General features: G+C 44.7%; 1 protein-coding gene across 4 annotated transcripts; it reads right to left on the reverse strand.

Annotated features, from left to right (window-relative positions):
- Window positions 1-707: 707 nt before the first annotated feature.
- Window positions 708-22384, reverse strand: LOC118938209 (kelch-like ECH-associated protein 1B). Of its 4 annotated transcripts, none has more exons than XM_036940242.1 (9): window positions 22245-22384; window positions 11768-13113; window positions 11226-11327; window positions 9960-10205; window positions 8476-8772; window positions 7430-7809; window positions 5358-5563; window positions 4921-5097; window positions 708-2898 (listed from the first exon to the last, which is right to left on the reverse strand). In XM_036940242.1, the coding sequence occupies exons 2-9, from the start codon at window positions 11972-11974 to the stop codon at window positions 2621-2623; spliced, it is 1893 nt and encodes a 630-aa protein (XP_036796137.1). In that variant the 5' UTR covers window positions 11975-13113; window positions 22245-22384; the 3' UTR covers window positions 708-2620. The 4 variants fall into 4 exon arrangements, with proteins under 4 accessions (XP_036796137.1, XP_036796135.1, XP_036796139.1 ...); XM_036940240.1 differs by lacking the exon at window positions 22245-22384 and adding an exon at window positions 21598-21741; XM_036940244.1 differs by lacking the exon at window positions 22245-22384 and adding an exon at window positions 20932-21569.
- Between the last annotated feature and the right edge of the window lie 328 nt (window positions 22385-22712).

Consider the following 22712-nt stretch of genomic DNA (forward strand, 5'->3'; position numbering starts at 1 on the left):
CTGTGTTTAGGCGCCATCTTGTGGCAACGTGATGCAGACCACAGAGTTTCTAAACCCAGAGGTGCAATATTGCGAGACTTCTGGGAACGCTTGTGAAGCAGACCATGCCGGAGTTTGGCGTTAGAGAAGTCAATTAGAGAAGTGGAAAAAGTATTCCTTGGTTGTAAACGTTTTCGAAACTGAAAGGCACAACCGAGATTCGAGACAGTGTCTTAAGTAGCTGAGCATGTTATGACTAACCTCCTGAAAGTGACAAACTGACAAGTTCTCATTTTCGTCAAAAACAACAATATATCGACGGCATGCCTTTGATTTGACGCGAGACGACCGTTAGAACCGATTACGTGTCTCTGCGCATGATCTTAGCCAGCCAAAGTCGCCATGACATCGCCTAGGAGCGTGATCGGGGATTTCTATTGGAGAAGCAGTTTCTGCCCATCGTCGTACTGTACTGTCTTTGTGCAGACACTCCCCGATCAGGGCCCGGTTTCCCGAAAGTATCGTAAGGCCAAGTTCATCGATGGTTCTAACGAACCGGATCCAGGTGCCGTTCTCTCAATGCTAATTGGAGTATTGCTAAACTAGGCTCAGATCACCCTCTTCATTTTGATCGAAAAGGCAAAAACGTATCCTATAATCAGCACTTCTAAATCAGACTGTGTGAATATGAGCCCAGAACTGGGATTTCGACAAAGGAACATATGCCACTGTTAAAATAAACATATTTTAATATACAATGTGTTTTGTACAGTGTTTGTTTGCTGAAAAATGTACAAAGCATTTCTTTAAATATTCTATTTCTTTAACTACTAAGAAGAGGAAAAAAGTCCCTTTCAAAAGAGGCAACCTTTCTTTACAAATGTAGGCATTCAACAGGCATGCCTAAATACAATGCATGCTTCTCATTAGCAGGAAAACAATATCAGAGTCCAATTGTAATACAAAGTCGTAGTCAGTCAAAGCAAACAAGAAAAAAAGGACAAAATTAATAAATAAAAAACCTCAGGTCTTAAATTCTTCTGTACAAGACTCCATTGGAATATAATATCAATGTATAAAACATCACTTAAAAAAACGTTTGTAGTTTAATTAAACCGCTGTTACAAATACATTTCTTTAAGTAGCCTGTACTAAATAGCACTCTATTCCCAATTTAGTTTTGGCAGGCTCCGGCCCACTGACATTCCTTCTCCATCGAGAGAGCAGCGGAATTCAATTCAGTACGAGTCATTAGGAAATATTTAGTGCACTACTCTTGATAAGGGCCCATAGGGCTCTGGTCAAAAGTAGTGCACGACATAGGGAATAGGGTGCCATTTGGGATTCAGTCCTTTTCTCCTCATCTTCCCATTTAGTGACATTATCAAATGTGACTTAATGCACAACAATGGTCACTTGACCCGTGGTTTGGGCAGATGTGTGTACGAGTGTTAAAACCCAAAAGCAATCGCAGGGGGGAGATTGGAGATATATTTGTGTGCAATGTTTGAAAATTAATTGACACTTCTTTTGTCCTTATGGGCGGTCCTTGTGAGTTCCCTACTCTAAACACTTTTCAGTACATTCCCGTCCCATAAATTCTTTATGATTGGTTTGCGACGCTACTGAGCCGATTGTATCTAGACTCAGTCTTGGGGCTCTCTAGGCCTACTTCGACCACTGTAGGCTAAGTCTCCAACCCTTGGCCCAAGCACCAACGTGCTTTCTTGCCACCAGAGAGTGGTCTGTATACTGATGGTGGTAATCATGCCAGCAGGCATAGTAATGGCACTTATATAAGGAAAACCCTAAAATTCCCCATTTGTCCACAGACTTTGCCAAAAGTACTACAGATGTAGGATCTTTAATTTGAGCCAGTTTGCTACAGTAGGAAAATAATCCTTCAGCAACAGGAAATGTGAATTATGTGGATTATAATTAAGGGACATTTTTGTGTAGGGTTGATACATTTTTCGTTAGGTAAAATCAAATCTAAAATTTTCAGTGGAAAATTCAAACTATAGAAGCCTTTTTAAACCTTGAATACACTACAAGTTTGCATTTACTGCTGTTCAGGAAAATTCTCAGCAAAAGGTACTTTGTCTTACACTTGTTGTTTGAAGGTATGCAATTTTGTATATTTCTTCCCCTCCCCAAAATATTTGGTTTATCTGCACAGGCTGGTCTTGAAATAGAAAAAAAGTGACTACTAATTTAGTAGACAGAGGTTAGTTAGTAGCCTTTCAAATATATTGTACAGCCCTTTCTCCTCTTGGTGTAGACCAGGGAAACATTGGTCCAAGAGGGCGCTATAGTGCTACTGTGGTGGTATGGGATGGAGCACATAGAAGTAGATTTGAACAGATTAAACAATCTAGAACTCCTATTTCTTTGCCCATCTGCATTGTTATCACGGGAACAGTGAGTGAATCGACGTGCTAGATCATAAACTATATACAATTTATCATTAAACAACTTGTCACATATGACTGAAGTTGTGTGAAACCAACATGGCTAGGGAGGGCCTCTGCGATCTTGTGTTTTTCAGAAGACCTGTGTTTCTGTCTTCTATTCAAGGCGGGGGCGCTTTTCCATGGAAGACTGAAGAGGACTGAGCCAGGGATGGTGGAGAGCGTACGACTCAAGTCCCCTTGCCGAAGGCACCGTGTCTGGAGTTATGGTGCGATCCAGAGTCCCCTCCTGTCCCTGAACACCCCAAACTAACACCCTCACAACCGCCAGTGACCTCCGTCCTCTCATGCTTCAGACACTGGGCCAGGTCCTTTTGGCAGGGCTCCATGGTAACGGCCACGCCCACGCCACTGCGTCCCGACATCATGCGGGTCACCTCCGACCACGTGTCCGTCTCCGGGTCATAACACTCCACGCTGTCCAGGAACGTGTTCCCGTCATAACCTCCTGTAGAACGGAGGAGGAGAGGAGAAGCACTCTTTAGGGCATAGGATGGGATTTAAAACACTTTTATAACATATCGAGAATTGTATCTCAAATGTAAATAATAATACATGCATTTTATATAGTGCTTTTCATTACACGTTGAATCGCAAAGTTGCTTTTCAAAACAAAACAATTTAACAATAAAAAATGTAGGAGGATCTGGTAGTTATTGGGCGAAGGTCTTTCATCATGGGCAGTTCAGAAAGGTAGTATTATGGCCGGAGGAAGCATTGATGGAACAGCCAGGCAGGGAGGTAGAGACATCTGACAAGACAGGCCATGGAGCTCTTCACCAAGTACCTCGTTGTCTGTCGATGTTCACAGCTCCTCCTCTCTAGATCAGGCTGGTAGCACCCACATGGGTCATGCTTTGGGGACTGTAAAAGCGCAAATAAGACCACCACACCTCAGCAGTAGTCCTGAAAAGCACCCTGCGAGGCGAGCCTCTGCATCACCTCACACCGCTTCCCTCTAGGAGCCGGAGCATGAGGCCTAAAAGTGCCCTACGAGGAGAGCCTCTGCATCACCTCACACCGCTTCCCTCTAGGAGCAGGAGGCCTAAAAGTGCCCTACGAGGAGAGCCTCTGCATCACCTCACACCGCTTCCCTCTAGGAGCCGGAGCAGGAGGCCTAAAAGTGCCCTACGAGGAGAGCCTCTGCATCACCTCACACCGCTTCCCTCTAGGAGCAGGAGGCCTAAAAGTGCCCTACGAGGAGAGCCTCTGCATCACCTCACACCGCTTCCCTCTAGGAGCCGGAGCAGGAGGCCTAAAAGTGCCCTACGAGGAGAGCCTCTGCATCACCTCACACCGCTTCCCTCTAGGAGCCGGAGGCCTAAAAGCGCCCTAAGAGGAGAGCCTCTGCATCACCTCACACCGCTTCCCTCTAGGAGCCGGAGCAGGAGGCCTAAAAGCGCCCTACGAGGAGAGCCTCTGCATCACCTCACACCGCTTCCCTCTAGGAGCCGGAGGCCTAAAAGCGCCCTACGAGGAGAGCCTCTGCATCACCTCACACCGCTTCCCTCTAGGAGCCGGAGCAGGAGGCCTAAAAGCGCCCTACTAGGAGAGCCTCTGCATCACCTCACACCGCTTCCCTCTAGGAGCCGGAGCAGGAGGCCTAAAAGCGCCCTACTAGGAGAGCCTCTGCATCACCTCACACCGCTTCCCTCTAGGAGCCGGAGCAGGAGGCCTAAAAGCGCCCTACTAGGAGAGCCTCTGCATCACCTCACACCGCTTCCCTCTAGGAGCCGGAGCAGGAGGCCTAAAAGCGCCCTACTAGGAGAGCCTCTGCATCACCTCACACCACTTCCCTCTAGGAGCCGGAGCAGGAGGCCTAAAAGCGCCCTACGAGGAGAGCCTCTGCATCACCTCACACCACTTCCCTCTAGGAGCCGGAGCAGGAGGCCTAAAAGCGCCCTACTAGGAGAGCCTCTGCATCACCTCACACCACTTCCCTCTAGGAGCCGGAGCAGGAGGCCTAAAAGCGCCCTACGAGGAGAGCCTCTGCATCACCTCACACCACTTCCCTCTAGGAGCCGGAGCAGGAGGCCTAAAAGCCGATGCTGTCGACCAGGTGTTGCTGCTGTATCATTCAAATGGAGCTAGCTGCCAATTATAAACTGACTTGCCAATAATCAGTCCTGCAATTCCGTGAGACACCACCAGATAGGTCTCTCGACAAATGGTAAAAAATAAATAAAAATGTAACAAAATAAATCAATAAATAAAAACAATAAGATGTGCTTCTCTCTGTCACTTCGACACTGGAAAACTAAATGTGACCTAAACACTGTGGTACTAAATACTGCACATCATATGGGGGTTGATTCTGTCATAATGTATTAGCAAAAACAAAATGGGTATTTGGGGAGGACTCCGGGGCTTTGTTTACGGTGTTCAAAGAAAGAATTCTTGCCCCCGAAGCAAATGACTCATAATTACGCTAAAGCATTGTTGCAGTAGAACCTGCTTTTACAATACCCACCCAGTACATAGATCTTCCCATGGTGCGCGGTGACCCCCAGGGCGGAGCGCCGGTGCCTCATGGAGGCTGCAAAGCTCCAGGTGTCAGTCTCAACGTCGTAGCGCTCCACTGTGTTCAGCTGGTTGGTGCCGTCGTAGCCCCCCATCACGTAGATACGGTTCCCCAGCGCACACACACCTGATATGGGTCAAAGTTCATTATTAGAAGGGCCTTCTTGACACAGGTAGGACTTTAGGCCTACTTGCAGGTTTCACTCTGAATCTCCACCCTTTACCCAGGAAAGTGCATTTAAAATCGATTTGAAAACATTGGATTTGTGCAAGCATGGCTGGAGAGTTTCCACCACATTCCTGTCCGTGCCTTAAGGGGCGTGTAAGTACATGTGTCGAGAGAAGGGTAGAGAATCAGAGCGTACATTCTGTCCCTTTGTTCCTCACCTGCCCCAGAGCGCACAGTGTTCATGGCAGCCATGCTCTTCCACTCATCCCTCTCTGGGTTATAACACTCTGAGGAGGAGAGGCGGTGTGTGCCGTCGAACCCGCCCACCGCGTACAGCAGCCGGTTGATGACCGCCACGCCCACCCCGATACGCCGTGTCAACATGGGGGCCACCAGGTGCCACTGGTCCCTGTCTGGGTCATACCTGAGGAGGGGAGAGACAGTCAGTCAAACACACCGACAAAACCTGTGGGGCAGGATAGAGACACGCCCACAAAATCAACCAACTGGACTATATTTAGTGTGAGGTTGGAAAATCGTGACAAAATCATTTCTTCCTGGTTTATTTTTAGGCACAAACAACAAATACTTTCCTTGAGATAAAAAATAAAATACTGTATATAAACTCAGCAAAAAAATAAGTCCTCTCTGTCAACTGCGTTTGTTTTCAGCAAACTTAACATGTGTAAATGTTTGTATGAACATACCAAGATTCAACAACTGAGACATTAACTGAACAGGTTCCACAGACATGTGACTAATGTAATAATGTGTCCGTGAACAAAGGGGGGTTTGGCCACCAGCTGCATTAAATACTGCAGTGCATCTCCTCCACATGGACTGCACCAGATTTTCCAGTTCTTGCTGTGAGATGTTACCCCAATCTTCCACCAAGGCACCTGTAAGTTCCCAAACATTTCTGGGGGGGGGGGGGGGGGGGGGGGCGGGGGGGGTGGCCCTAGCCCTCACCCTCCGATCCAACATGTCCCAGATGTGCTCAATGAGATTGAGATCCGGGCTCTTCGTTGGCCATGGCCTACGATGACATTCCTGTCTTGCAGGAAATCATGCACAGAATGAGCAGTATGGCTGGTGACATTGTCATGCTGAGGGTCATGTCAGGATGAGCCTGCAGGAAGGGTACCACTTGAGGGAGGAGGATGTCTTCCCTTAAACGCACAGAGTTGAGATTGCCTGCAATGACAACAAGCTCAGTCCGACGATGCTGTGACACACTGCCCCAGACCATGACGGACCCTCCACCTCCAAATTGATCCCGCTCCAGAGTACAGGCCTCGATGTAACGCTCATTCCTTCGACGATAAACACGATTCCAACCATCACCCCTGGTGAGACAAAACCGCGACTCGTCAGTGAAGAGCACTTTTTGATAGTCCTGTCTGGTCCAGCGATGGTGGGTTTGTGCCCATATGCGACATTGGTGTCTGGTGAGGACCTGCCTTAAAACAGCTCTACAAGCCCTCAGTCCAGCCTCTCTCAGCCTTTTGCAGACAGTCTGAGCACTGATGGAGGGATTGTGCATTCCTGGTGTAACTCGGGCAGTTGTTGTTGCCATCATGTACCTGTCCCGCAGGTGTGATGTTCGGATGTACCGATCCTGTGCAGGTGTTGTTACACGTGGTCTGTGCAGATGTTGTTACACGTGGTCTGCCACTGGGAGGATGATCAGCTGTCCGTCCAGTCTCCCTGTAGCGCTGTCTTAGGCGTTTCACAGTACGGACATTGCAATTTATTGCCCTGGCCACATCTGTAGTCCTCATGCCTACATTTGCAGCATGCCTAAGGCACGTTCAGCCAGATGAGCAGGAACCCTGGGCATCTTTCTTCTGGTGTTTTTCAGTCAGTAGAAAGGCCTCTTTAATGTCCTACGTTTTCATAACTGTGACCTTAATTGCCTTCCGTCTGTGAGCTGTTAGTGTCTTAACGACCGTTCCACAGGTGCATGTTCATGAATTGTTTATGGTTCATTGAACCAGCATGGGAAACAGTGTTTAAACCCTTTACAATGAAGATCTGTGAAGTTACTTGGATTTTTACAAATGATCTTTGAAAGACAGGGTCCTGAAAAAGGGACGTTTCTTTCTTTGCTGAGTTTACTTCCTTGTATAACATCACTTTGCTCCGTGCAGAAAAGAGCAAGTCCTATGGCGCAAAGGGCACTGTTCCAATCCTACATACCTAACCAATCATAACCCCAACCTAAGGACACAAAAAACACAACTCCCGCTCCCTTCATCAAACCTCCCAATCAGATCTCAGTTCTACGAACCTCTCCACGCTGTTATGATGAATACATCCATGCGACCCTCCGACAGCATAGATCATCCCGTCAATCACCCCCACTCCTATCCTGTTCCTGGGTACACTCATGGGAGCACAAGGCAACCAGCAGTTGTTCATGGGATTATAACAATCCAACGTGTTGGAGTCCATATTCCCGTCAGGAGCGTTGTTCCTTCCTCCGACAGCGTAGAACAGCCCAGAGATGACCACGGCAGCCAGGCCACTCCGGGGGACCTGAAGGTCAGCTAGCCTCAGCCAGGCCCCAGTACAGGGGTTGTAGGCTTCCAGATAGGACAGGGACTGACGGAAGTATCCCCCTGCCGTGTAGATGAGCTGGGGCACTTTGGGCGTGCGGCACGAGATCACCTAGGAGGACCACATAAATGTATCAATCAATTGATCCATCAGGAGATTACCTTGGAGACAAATACATTGGAAATATATATATATTTATATATCCCCTTTTTTCCCTCCCAATGTCAATTCCAATCTTGTCTCATCGCTGCCCAACGGGCTCTGGAGAGGCGAAAGGTCGATGACCCGCCAAACCACTCTCCTTAAGACCCGCCCGCTTAACCCGGAAGTCAGCTTCACCAATGTGTTGGAGGAAACACTTTTCACCTTACGACTGATGTCAGCCTGCAGGAGCCCGGCCCGCCACAAGGAGAGAGCGATGAGCCAAGTAAAACCCAAACCCTCCCCTAACCTAGACGACGCTGGGCAAATTGTGCGCCGCCCTATGGGACTCCCTGTCACGGCCGGTTGTGACACAGCCTGGGATTGAACCCGGGTCTGTAGTGACGCCTCAAGCACTGCGATGCAGTGCCTTAGACCGCTGCGCCACTCGGGAGGCCGGCTTTGTAGATTTTTTAAAACTTGATTTAATCAGGGTTCTTGGCATCAGTATTGGACGTTAAGTGCTAGATACAGCAGCAAGGCCATTGATGCACATCAGAAACAATGGAGGGTGAGGCTTTAGAACTTCAACTGTAAACAGGTTTTATTACCCAGAATACCAACCAACCATCTCACCTTGGTGGGCTTGTGGAGGGTGAGGTCCTGGAAGATCTGAGCCAGGTAGTCTTTACACTGGTCGTCCCACTCCAGAGACTGCAGCTGGGCTTGGAGGAAGTGTGGGGTGAGGGAGTGGCACCGCACGGCCTGGAGCAGGGCCTGGACGTAGGGCCGCCGGTTCTCCCGGTCGTACCGGACCCACGCCACACAAGCCTGAAAGACCACCGACTCACAGCGCACGTTGAGTTCGTCGCGGCTGATGAGAGTGACCAGCTGGCATTGGGAGAGGTTGAAGAACTCCTCCTGGGTCGCCACCTAAAGGTGAGAAGGAGGAGGAGAAGGCTGAATCACACCTTTGGTATTCATCTTATTATGACTCATGATCATTCTTTTGGTTGTGGGAGTGTGTGTGTGTGTGTGTGTGTGTGTGTGTGTGTGAGAGAGAGACAATCAGTGATCTTTGAAGAATATATAGGAGACATCTCTTCCTGTTAACCAGCCAGCCAACCAGCTCTTCCATGGTTACAGTTTCAGTCTGACTCCCTGTGAAGTCATGCAGACTGACTGCCTGTACATTGAACATACAGGTAAACCCCCATGAGCCCACACACAAAACTAACCCAACACACACTCACCTAACCCACTACCACACAATAGTAGGATTATTCATATTGAGGGCCAAAGAAAGAAAAGAAACGAAGATGGTGCACAGTAACAGCTGAGACTATTTGCTCAGTGATGACACACTGTGGTGCAGGTGGTGGTGCTCCACCCTAGCAAAGCCTTGACGTTTCCCTTAACTAAACACAGCAAGTCAGTTGAGGAAACGGACTCTGACTTTTCAAAGACACCAATTACAGGAAGAGACTACAGATCTGAGAAAAGCCATTCATCTGTTTAGCAGCTGAATGGCCTGACGGTGACGGTGACACTAACGATAATGTTGACTGAATGACTCATCCATATCAAATGAAGATAAGGAGAGACGCACAGTATCCGCTTGAATTATTTCAACTGATCGGAGTCAGGCGACGTGGTTATTTCCTGGGGGAACCCATAGGGCATATCGAAAGGTCAAGGAGCAAAGTGTCATGGTGAAACACTTCGTACCATCAACAGTGAGCATGCTCTGGATACTGGACTTTTCCAACTCGGGGGGAGAAAAGAGACTATCACTCTCTCCGAAGTGTGTACTTGTTCACTCCCCTCCCCTCCCCCACTCCCCATGAGTTTAAAGGGATTCTCTCTCTATGGTTTGGAGAATCGCAAAACCCAAAGAACGAGGTTAGGCAAAGCTGATCCTGAATCAGTTGTGAGGGGGTTAAAGTGATGAAGCTTGTTATTTACTTCCCCAGAGTCAGATGAACTCGTGGATAGCATTTTATGTCTCTGTGTCGAGTATGAAGGATATTAGAGGTCATGCTTGTTAGCTTTGGCTTGTGAAACTACCTCCAACCCTGGGGAAGTAGATATTTGCAGAAGACAGTATCTACACCACATACCTGGCTGAAGTTCATGTAGATATATTCCCGAGCTTTCTGATGGAGCTCCGTGCAGCTGATCTGCTCGGCGAAGCTGGCTATGCCGATGGCGTTGCTAGGGTCCAGCTGCGTAACCAGGAAGTCGCAGCAGGCCTTAACCACGCTGTCGATCTGGTACATGACGGCGCCGTTCATGACGTGAATCACACACTTCTCCCCAACAGAGATGCTGGCCGTGTAGGCAAACTCTATCAGCCTGCCCATCACCTGAGAGAGAGAAGGAGGGATGTGGAGAGAGAGAAGGAGGGATTTGCAGAGAGAGAAAGGAAGAGAAAAGATTGGAGATGGAGAGAAGAGATGGGACAGATGGAAAAGAGAGTGGAGGGCAGGTGAGAGAGAGAATGAGAAGAGAGTAGTTAGAACAGTTAGAAGAGACATGAAGACAGAAAGGGGTTGATTCAATTACATCATTATTGTTGCATGAGGTTCCAGACTGACACAATCTGCCTCAGTACTGAGGAACTACACAATCAAATAAAACCTATCTAATCAAATTGTATTTGTCACGTGCTGAATACAACAAGTGTAGACTTCACTGTGAAATGCTTAGTTACGAGCCCTTTCCCAACAATGCAGTTAAAAAGTAAGACAATTCGCAAATAAAAATAGTAACACAATAAATACTATCAAAGCCGTGGCAGTGTGGCACAGTTCTGAGTTAGCCTATGACACAGTTCTGAGTTAGCCTATGACAGAGAGCAGTCAGAGATCTGCTGGTTTATCAGTTCCCTCATTAGTCAACATGGCTAATCCTGCACTCCGTGAGCTTGGAGTGTCTGCGTGTCTAAAGGCAGCGGCATGATTACGATCTCTCGGAGATAACTCAGCGGGGCTGGAACAAAGAAGCCAGCGATAAAAGCAGGTGTGTGTGTGTGTGTGCGAGGGCATATTTTTACCACTGAAATACAACTGTCTTTCTTATGGAGTCAGTCTTTTGCCCCTCGTAGGAAAACGTGGAGTGACTGCCTTCCTATCTTGAATGCAACGTGGATAATTACAACTGGGACTTCTAAAAGTCAGCTCTACCGACACGCCTGGATGAAAGGCAGCCTTCCCACCCTCCTACTTACGCAGGTCTCCCTCATCTACCCAGTCTTCACTACTATTACTCACATGAAAACGCAGTTGGTTTCCATAGAATTGGTTAACACTTTACTTTAGGCCAACAGCTAGAAAGGTTTATTACATGCCCGTGGCAAGTCTTATAAAATGTGTTGTAACACTCACCCGGGGGTGTATGCCCTCGATGGGCACCACCTCCATCCCACACTCCTTCAGACCGTTGGTGAACATGGCTCTGAAGACCGGAGAGGACGATGCCAGCACCACCTGTAGACGTGAACTGTCAGCTTGATATCTCAAACATATCAAATGTATTAGTTTTCCCCTCCCCATTCAGACCACTCCCAGACAGTCCTATCAACATTCTTGCTTGAGAAATTGCTATTTGTTTATTTTTGACAATTTTAATTGAAAACAATCACAGTAAGGTCCTTAATTGTTACCCAGAAACTATTTGAGATAAATGTTTTAAAAAACAGCTGCATTGGAGCTTTAAAGATCGGTAAAAGATAATTTTTCCCCTGACATTTTTGGGGGGAGTTTCACAGACAGAAACCAATCTGGGGATAGACAAAGCATGAGGACTAGAAGAGAAGGGCACAGACCCCCCTATGGCCAAGGGGGCATGAATAGTCCGAAGTCAGGAGCGTTACCGCTACACCCGACTCCATCCATAGCATAACCGTTATTGACACAATGCTACACACCTTGTGTGCCACGAAGTCCACGGCCTCCAGGTCGTTGTAGCACACACGAAGCGTCACGTCGCACAGCTGGCCGTCCAGCCGCAGCTCGTTCATGATGGCGAAGGCGGCCGCCGTGTGGCTCTCCAGCGTGTAGCTGAAGACGCGGTGGCCGTTGCGCGTCGACGGCGTCACCACCGCCTTGCACTCCGTCGGGCACTCATTAGACATCCTGACTGACGAAGGATCCTTCCTGGTGCTTCTGTTGAAGCTGTGACAACAACTAAGAACAGTGCTGGGAGTGACTACTGCCGGACATCCTTGCTCACTGAGGGGCAAGGAGACACTAGGGAAATGTTGAAAACTGGAGGAGCTATTGAGGGATTGTGGAAGGCTACAACCCTTTTCCTAGGGCCTCTGTTGTTTTTTTGGTTGAACGTATGTCTGTAGAGTTCAAAGAGTACTAAATCGGCTTTCTTAGAAAGGTCCGAAAGACGGTTTCTTATCCCTTACTTCTTATTCTTCAATTCCAGCCATTGTGTCTATAAGAGTTTTTCGTACAGTCTTACTTATTACACAAGCCCAGCCAGAGTGCACATTCAGGTGCTATTGTAAAACAACAAAAAAAAGACTTCTTCTACATGAATTGCCAGTCATGGTTATGTATGTTATAACCAGGCCAATCGTAATCCACCACGATTTATGACATCAGTGTTGATTCTCTCCCACCTGCCCTTGAGTAAACTTCTCTTCTCTTTCTCTTTTAATTAAAGGAACAGCAAGATGTATGGTCTTTTTGGCAGGAGGTATGCAGCGAGTCCGAAAAGACGCAGTAGGGAAATGACTGTTATTCACGTCCGCTTGTTGATATGTTTTTCTCCTAAAGGGGAACTTTCTGAACAAAAGAGAGTCTGCAACAGTCAGAAAAACAGACAGATGTGTCTAGTACTCTGACATCTTCTCTCAAGTCCAACTACCTGCGTATTCCTTTTTCGCTCTGAGGCCCAAAAAACAGACACTGATATACTACTGCATCTTCAATGGTGGTCATAATTATAAATCAGGACTTAGCTCATGGAGCTACACTTCTGCCAGGAGTTGGGTAGAAGAGGGACAAGGATAGGGTAGTAGAGGGGTGGAAACTCCTAAAACTGTAGAGGGAGAAAAAAAAGAGCAGGTGCCAAAAATGTCGTCAGCGTAAGCTAGCAGCCCTGAGGATTCAGGAATGAGGGGGGGGGGGGGGGGGGGGGGCTCAGTTTAGTTTGGTTGATCAGTTGCTCCACTCTAGAAGCTTTCCCAGAAGTCGCCCCGCTCTGGAATCTCAAATTGCACTGTTGTATTTACTGGGAAGGTCTGGGCGCCGTTGGCAACTAGAAGAGAAGAGAGAAAAGACAGGACAGTTAGGTGTTAGGGTGGACAGGGTTTATCTAATAGTGATGGGGGAAAGAAATCAATACATTTTCATATCGGGATATACATTTTGATGATATATCGTACTGACAATATTTAAATAATATTTTTGAGCTAGTTGGCTGTACCTGCACCAACATGTCAGTCTCTTACCTTAATAGCTTGTTCACCATCTTCCTTTAATTTGTTTTTAGCACTGATTTCCATGTCTGATCAAAACAGAGAGTCTGGAGATAGAACTTTCATTTTCGAGAGTGATTTAGTATGTTCTATGACAAGCGAATGACTCAGCTAAATAACATTCCGAAGCCATCCAACCTCAATCACTCCAGTCAGAACAAAAGTGTCCTAGAACAGAAAGAGATACACAACATAGATAGATATACCTTTAAGGTAATCAAAGAGGATACAGTCACACCCATGGATCCTCTTGGGAGGGGTCACAGTTTCTCTTAGTCACTGTGACTAGAGTCAATGTGCTTTTAGACAACATCACAGCTCTAGGAGAGCTTGGGTGTCTCCACAGATTCCACACAAGGGAATGCAGAGTCCCTCCCCAGACCTGGGTTCAAATACCATTAGAAATAATTTCAAATATTGCATCTATGCTTGATTGAGCGTACCTGCGGCAATGGAACCAATAGAGATGTCTCAAAAGTGCAAACCCCACCCATCTGGCTCTTCAGGCAGACTAGAGCAAATGCTCAGCGTATTTGAAAGGTTTGTAAGAGTCTGAACCCAGCTCTGGCGGGGAGTGGGTAAGATAGCCCAACCACTAGTCGAGAGTCTGATCCGAGTGACGTACTTTCCTACTGAGGAAGACGGAGTGAGTGACTTAAATTAGGCCAGAATTGAATTAGTCATCGTGACTGAGTGTTTTTTTTTCTTCCCTGGACTGTCCTGTGACCAATCTGGCTACAGCAGTGGAGAGTAGGAAAATAACCTCACACACACACACACGAATAAGTAAGCTACAGGCTATACAGGTGTTAAGCCTGTTCGTTCACAACTAGGCCAATACACAAAAAAAGTCACTATAGAGAGAGTCATAGTTACTCAGCAACAATTGTTATCGTGTTATTGCAGCTGCTCTGGCCTGAGTGGGTAACATAACTGCAATGTTACGTTTTGCACATAATGATTACCTGTACAAGCAGATAAGAGAACTGACTGGCTGAACTGAAGGGCTGGAGGACAAGTTCTGGCCTACCTGTTCTACATGCCTCCCAAATGGCACCCTATTCCCTATATAATGCACTACATTTGACCAGGGCTTATTGGACTCTAGTAGTAGTGCACTATGTAAACTCTTAGAAAAGAAGGTGCCACCTAGAACATAAAAGGGTTCTTCGACTGTCCCCATAAGAGAACACTTTGAAGAACCCTTGTTGGTTCCATGTATAACCATGTTGGGTTCCATGTATTGCCCTCTGTGGAAAGGGTTCTACATGGAACCCAAAAGTGTTCTACCTGGAACCAAAAACAGGTTATCTTATGAGGACAGCTGAATTAACCTTTTGGAACCATTTTTTTCCTAAAAGTGTAGGGAACAGGGTGCCATTTGGGCGCAGCCTTAGTTGTATGGTCTGCCTACCTACAGTTCTATCTAGGTAATTCTACTACCCTCCCTCTATATCACATGAAATCCTGTACAACTCACTGAAGTGAAACCAAGATTAGACTAATATTATGTGGTTCTCTGACCATTCTCTGTAATGAAGACAATGCTTACATTGGACACTGTCTGATATATTATTACAGTGTGTGTAGGCCTAACTAAAGTCAAGTTGGGTCGTTCCTACAATGCAGTGCCTTTTGGACCTTGTAACTTTAGAAAAAAGTTCAGAAAAAGGACTTTTGACTTTCAGATAAACATATTGGTCAAGCTCAGGCACTTAATATTTTTTTTTTAACCGGTTAGGAGCATAATCCTAACAGGGTGGAAATGTTGAGCCTAAATTAGCCATCGCACTGTGAGTGAGCAAGATTGAGCTTAAATTACTTCTACATCAAACATATTTTAACATTTATGAGTTGGACATACAGACTAACATGAAACATGGACAAATAGATCCAAGTGAGTGTTTATATTTATTTAGCTTTGCGCTGTTGTTTAATCACCAAATAAATGAAGGGGTTGTTTTCTTAAATGGAGAATTACAACAAACTAACGGGGTGAAAAGGGGATATCAGGGATACACAGACAATCTTTAATAAAATACAATAATCATGAAAAAAAACATTGTTGAGAGAATTTAACTAGGACTATAAAAAAATGAAGATTAATTATCTAGATTTATTGTGGAAGTTGATGAATAACACCCAGAGACATGGCAAAACACCTACATCCACTAAGAAAACAGTTCCAAATGCATTCAAATTCAGTTTCAATATCCATATTTAAGGTAAAAGGACACCTGACCTTATATTTAAATCCTTTTGGATTCTACATTTTACACTAAAGAAGAAGTGATACTTCCTGGGGTAAGAAAAGGCACTGCATTGCAGGAATGTATAGTTAGTTACCCATTATAGCTTAACGAGGAGATGTAGGAGTTCTAGCTTAACTAGGAAATATAGCTTAACGAGGAGATGTAGGAGTTCTAGCTTAACTAGGAAATATAGCTTAACGAGGAGATGTAGGAGTTCTAGCTTAACGAGGAGATGTAGGAGTTCTAGCTTAACGAGGAGATGTAGGAGTTCTAGCTTAACGAGGAGATGTAGGAGTTCTAGCTTAACGAGGAGATGTAGGAGTTCTAGCTTAACGAGGAGATGTAGGAGTTCTAGCTTAACGAGGAGATGTAGGAGTTCTAGCTTAACGAGGAGATGTAGGAGTTCTAGCTTAACGAGGAGATGTAGGAGTTCTAGCTTAACGAGGAGATGTAGGAGTTCTAGCTTAACGAGGAGATGTAGGAGTTCTAGCTTAACGAGGAGATGTAGGAGTTCTAGCTTAACGAGGAGATGTAGGAGTTCTAGCTTAATGAGGAGATGTAGGAGTTCTAGCTTAACGAGGAGATGTAGGAGTTCTAACTAGATGTAGGATACACAGCAACAGTAGTAGGCCTAGTGGTAAGTAGACCTATTTGTGTGTCTGTTGTGTGAAATCTCATGGAAGGCCTATCCCTCACAGTTTCTTGAGAAAGATATGTCACAGTTTAATAGTAGCCTGTTGCTCAACACTCACTCTGACAACTCACATAGTGTACTCATCATGGACGAACTCACCCCCTCAACTAGCGGAGTTTACTCAACGGTGATATATACGCCGAGTGCACAACACATTAAGAACACCTTAATATTGATTTGCCCTTCTGCCCTCAGAACAGCCGTAATTTGTCGAAGCATGGATTCTACAAAGGTGTCAAAAGTGTTCCACAGGATGCTGGCCCATGTTGACAAAACTGTGAGAAGCATTGGAGTCAAGTTGGCTGGATGTCCTTTGGGTGGTGGACCATTCTTAATACACACGGGAAACTGTTGAGCGTGAAAAACCCAACAGGGTTGCAGTTCATGACACAAACCTACTACCATACCCTGTTCAAAGGCACTTAAATATTTTGTCTTCCCCATTCACCCTCTGAATGTCACACATACACAATCCATGTCTCAATTGTCTCAAGGCTTAAAAATCCTTCTGGTCTTTAACCTTCATCTACACTGACTGAAGTGGATTTAACAAGCAGCATCAATACGGGATCATAGTTTTCACCTGGTCCATCTGTCATGGAAAGAGCAGGTGCTCTTGATGTTTTGTACACTCAGTGTACATCTCGATGGAGTTGAGTTGCGACAAGTGTAGGTGGACTCTAGGCTACCTCCAACTACATCGAGTCACCATCAGTCGATACTTGTAAAAATGTCAATTCTTTAATTGTTTCCTTGTACCTATGTTTGTTCTGTGTAGCTGCAAGCTTTTCGTGGTTTACTATCGAGTGAGTTTATTTTTTTTTTTACAGGGACAGTGCACAGTTATCAACGTTTCAGTAAAAGTGCCGGTTTTAGCCAGCCGGCAAATGTTCAACCACAGTCACTGGGCAGGTTATTAAAAACAATTACAATAGAGACAATCATTGAGCAGTGAGCACACACAGAGCAACATAGGACAAGCAAGATGTAGCATACAGACAGAGCAACATAGGACAAGCAAGACGTAGCATACAGACAGAGCAACATAGGACAAGCAAGACGTAGCATACAGACAGAGCAACATAGGACAAGCAAGACGTAGCATACAGACAGAGCAACATAGGACAAGCAAGACATAGCATACAGACAGAGCAACATAGGACAAAAAGCAGCAAGGCAAAATTCATAAAAGCAACAAAGTGTTTCCACACCTCACAAGCTACAGACAACATGGAAAGTGGCAATATACATCTAGGGACCATGTTCACAAATCTGATTGACCTTTAGCCATGTATTCATACATTTTGTGAAAGTGTGATAGGTGGTGCAGTTATGTGTGTCTGATGGCAGTGTATTCCAGACATGGGAAGCTCTCACAGAGAAAGCGGATTTACTAAAGGTGCTTTTCCTTAAGGGAACTATACAGTCACCTCTCATGGCAGACCTTGTGGATCTGCTGCCATATGTTTGGGTTTTCTGTTTAACAAAAAAACTGAGTGAAATACTCAAATCTTTATTTTATTTATAAAAGTAGCATTTTACATGAACCCTGCCAAGGGAGCTATTTGTTAACTGATAAGGTGCAGCCCATCATGGCCGGACAGACTTTCAGTTTTGGAAGCGGACGTATTGAATGCAATTTTATCAAAATATTAATTCCAAATTCAACTGACAACTCTATAACAATCAGGACAAGCACAGGTACACAGTAAGCGTTAAAGAATGGATATTTATAAAAGTATCGTGTTGTGGTGCACGCTTGAAGTCGTAACTTCCTACTCCATCGAAAGACTGTCGATTACGGGGTGCAATTTGACAGACGTCACATAAAATGACGTTTTTAATCAAAAACAACAGATTTCAGCACCCAAAGAAAAGCCTGCAGTTAAAAAGGACAAACATGCGCCCCATTCACGTGCTAGTCGGAACTAGGAAACTCCACAATTTCTGACTTGCTAAATGGTTGTAGTTAAACACGTGCCTCGTTCAAGCAGTTAACAAGTTGGAAATGTCAGTTTCTTTGATAGGACTAGCACGAGAACGCAGCAATAGGTACAAGGGAAATCATTAAAGGGTTAGTTGACCCAAATTATAAAATGACAATGGTTTCCTTACCCTGTAAGCAGTCTATGGACAAGTTATGACAGCAATTCATGCTTTAGTTTAGTTTCCCTGGCACTGGTTCCACATTCCGCATTTTAGTATTTGTGGCACAAATCCCATTCACATCATGGGAAAATATCTCAAATTGATTGTGAAGCTCAACAAAGTCACTTATAAATAAATGATTTGAACATTATGCGCAGAAAAAGCTAATATCAGTCCCATGACTTGTGGTGGTACCATAGAAATAGAATGAATAGAACGGGCGTCCCCATTCAAGTCATAATGGGTGGACTGGCAGCAGTAGCTGTCGGTGCCATTTATGATGAGGGAGGACATTTTTTTTATTATGAGCATAGCCTTATTTCTATTACAGCATATTGGATGACTGTCATTCACATTCCATTCACCCAGCTCAATGTAACATTGATAGGTTTAGGTTACTACACGATACTCAAATTGTCCCTATACCCATCATGAGGTTGCTACACACTAGCCTATGAATGAAAGTTTACAACGTAGGGAGCACAAGTCGAGAGAAAATTTTGAATAATCAAGGTTCCAGACATTGACACATTCAATACCGCCTGCACTCTCTTGCCTGCATCTAGCTGATTTAGGGTGTAATAATTACTCCAACAGTTGCAAATGAGTTTCTATTGGAGAAATTCAGGTGTTTATCCCCATTTCGTTTGCTTCTGTTTAAGAAACGTTTTTCAACAGAATCGGCAGAATGAATACACCCCAAATCACACGCAAACACAGTTCACTTTCAAAGGAGCCACATACAATCAACATGATCACTTTGCTTGTTAATTCCTTCTCACATCTTTGCGCTCTCCTCCTCTCAATTTTCCCCCTTTGTTTGTGGACTTCAGTGCACAACACATCAGCAGTCTGTGACCAGGTGAAAAAACCTTTCCCAACCAAACCATCATAACCACTACACACAGCTTACATCTTTGTCATCATATTAGCAAACATCATACTCATAAACAACATAGCTACTAGAACTAACGCATATTAATCGCTACAAATCATGCAGTACAGTCAGCAAGCAGTTTAGAAGTTACACCTGCCGGCTCCAGTGGCAATAAATTAATCAAACCAAAAGCTTACCTTGACTTGGAAAAAAGTTCCAATGTTGGATAGCCATAGCCTGCTAGCTAACATGGCATCACTCTCTGTTTGAGCTGTGTGCTTGAGTAGGCTAAACTATCTAGCTGCATTCGCTAACTAAGTAAGTGAAAGTGGAGAAAATACAACAAAATATAGCTAGCTCTCGCTTGCTTATTCATTTTTTAAGAAATGAATTTGTTCAAAACTGTTCAACTATTGTCTTTCTCTTTGAGTCAACTACTCACCACATTTTATGCACTGCAGTGTTAGCTAGCTGTAGTTTATGCTTCCAGTATCAGATTAATTATCTGATCCTTTGATTTGGTGGACAACAAGTCAGTTCATGCTTCAAGAGCTCTGATCGGATGAGGTCCTTCAACCTGAAGTTGTTACTGTGTAAATCTATGGAAGGGGGTGAGAACCATAAGTCTCCTAGGTTTTGTATTGAAGTCAATGTACCCAGAGGAGGACGGAAACTAGCTGTCCTCCGGTTACACCATGGCGCTACTCTACAGTGTGCTTTTGAGGCTACTGTCGACCTTCATTGCAAAACCTTGTGTTTTAATCCATTTTCGTGAATATATTTAGTGTTATCTAAAAAGGTTACCTTTAATGTCTCTATTTTTACGAAATTCACTCCTTTGAGGAGCCTCCACTAACTGTCACATGTTGAGTGTACCCATGCTTAGGTTTAAGATAGGAAGGTTAAGACAATGGAGTCACAATAATGCAAAGGGTCTACCGCTCTGAATCAACCATGGGACCAGCTCAAGCATAGTAGCTTCGCTGCTTAGGCAGAACGCAAGCGGTCTGAAGCAGATCATAAGGTTGGTGAAAAATTGCAATTGAAGCTAATGCAAGACAACAAAAACATCTAGCCAGCTAGTTAGCGTGTAGGTTGAAGATTACAATGTTAAGACAACGGGGTTCTAATATCCCATAACTCTTTGCAATTCATGGGACCAGCTTTGTAAATTAGAAACTGCCCTCGTAGTCAATGTACGGCTACACACTTCTGGGCAGATCACGCTGGAAGCCTGTATGGAAGATATCCATATTACTGGGATTTACACTACAGATATCCCTCAACGGGCCTACAGTCCCCGGCCTAAAGTAGTCACTTTCTCCGCGCCAAATACGATAACGTTACTTCGCAGAGAACGACAATAGGTTTCAATTTTATGTACGACATGAGAGATACGCACATGCAACAAAGTAGACTACAAAATTGCTGGATTGTCTGGGGAAATCTGTATTGTTGCTTAATCGGAGTTACACTAGTAACTCGATCCCATAACTTTCTCGCGCTTCTTAAATAATTAATTTAGACAGACATTTCACATTTGGATATATATTGACACTAGACGAACGACAAACCGATCGACTACCGGTAGCCTAACCTTTCCTAAACTATCTGAAACAATGCCCACCTGTATTAAGAACGAAGGCTTATTTCAAACAAGATTGATAGGGACTGGCAATGCGCCTTCGCCAGTGACTCATCTTATCGTGGACTGTAACTGACTGTGATGAGGGAGCAAATTACGGAACTGCGTGTACCAAAACATGACCCAGAAGTCAAGAGTCCCTTACGTAAACGGACATAAAGAAAGTGCTTACCGCGCAAATATATAGCACCATATGATTTTGCTACAGATTTCAGACAAAGGGATGGCGATTTCCCAACAAATAGGCTACAGTGATACATTTAGCTTGCTTGGTGAGTCACACTTGTAACTGTTATAGCTAAACACATTGAAGTGTTGGCATGCACGGACGTTAATACTTCACTACTCGTTCACAACAAATATGACCATTAGGCAACCAGTCGATGTACTATTAGGCTATAGCAACAAAACACCACGGCTATTAAAAGCAAACGCTGTGAAAAACATTGTCAGGCAATCAAAATTAGCTTCGCTGTCAGTAACTGCCTGGCATTATTGGTGTCGACTCGATTCGTGGGGGAAAAAAGGTTGCCGATTGGAATCGGAAACATCATTCATGAACATTAACATTCTCGCGACAAAATCACTAATATTATATATCTTCAAAATCAATCGTGATCTGCTTTCTTAATAGTAAAATAGACTCACATAGCTGAATAGTTCCATCGCTGTCTGTGCGCCACATAGGAACGGGGGAAAGCTGTAACTCACCATGACTAAGCATTGTACGAAACTGATTCTCACTGCCAAAATAAGAGTGGGCCTCAATACGAGTCTGCTGGCCTCCATAGACATGCATGAGCGGTGAACCGCGAGCGGAGGGAGGGGACTTTTACGGAAGAGGAGTTCTTAGAATAAAGGAAGCGGGACTAGTTCTGCGTCGTTCTAAACGCGCTTCTGACAATCAAATATTGACACAATTAGCCCAATTTTCTCAAAATATATATTAGAAAGCCGTATTCGACGAAATTGTACAATCTGTTAAATAAACGTGTGTGCACTTTACAGAAATAAGGAATAAAGCTTTGAATGAAGTGCTGGCTATGCACTTTTCAATAAAGCTGAGTTACAAGTTCACACAGAAACAAAGCACAGGGAAAACGGAATGAATCATAACAATAAGCTACAGTAGATTGAATGAATGGAGCTATCTTTTACACTGACAATGCATATTTTTCTTTGAATGAATGACGTCATTCTGAAATAGACAGCTGTTCAGTTGAATAGGCCTATATGAAAATATACATTTTGTTACATTCAACAACCCCATAATAACATATTATGATATGGCTCACCTGATATAGCTCACTTCATATTCCCATGGATTTGAACCTTTGTGTACATTTTCCATTCAATTTCACGATATCACGATATGATTATTGTACAACTGGACACGTAATATATACGGCTTGTTCCAGGTGCGGAAGGTGCTGACACACCAATACATATTGTTCTCCCCTGGGCAGTGTTCTGCCTAGAGAAAATACGTAATTCCAGCAAGTACTGTAAATTCCAGAACGGAGCCACAAGGTGGCACTAAAAGCTTAGTTTGTTATGCTGGGCACACAATACACTTACCCCATTTCCTTGTCCCAAATATTTTATTCCTCGCATCCACAACCCCAGGACGTGGGTGCTCGCATTACACGATTATTTCCTAGTTGATCCTGCCTGGTGTTCTACAGAGTGAATTGGCGGTTGTTATTGTCTAATTGCGTTGTAGCACATGCTCATACTACGTTTGCAGACAATGAAAGATCAGC

Source organism: Oncorhynchus mykiss, chromosome 13 (genome assembly GCF_013265735.2).
Source record: "Oncorhynchus mykiss isolate Arlee chromosome 13, USDA_OmykA_1.1, whole genome shotgun sequence".
NCBI classification, from domain to species: Eukaryota; Metazoa; Chordata; class Actinopteri; order Salmoniformes; family Salmonidae; genus Oncorhynchus; species Oncorhynchus mykiss.

Bases quoted from the DNA above. Each gene is read 5' to 3' on its own strand.
- LOC118938209 (XM_036940242.1), bottom strand. From the start codon at position 11,974: ATGTCTAATGAGTGCCCGACGGAGTGCAAGGCGGTGGTGACGCCGTCG. The intron at 7,810-8,475 runs GTGAGATGGTTG...TGGTCCTCCTAG, and splicing joins CCCTCCACAAGCCCACCAAG to GTGATCTCGTGCCGCACGCC. The intron at 5,564-7,429 runs GTTCGTAGAACT...TCCCCTCCTCAG, and splicing joins CATCATAACAGCGTGGAGAG to GTATGACCCAGACAGGGACC.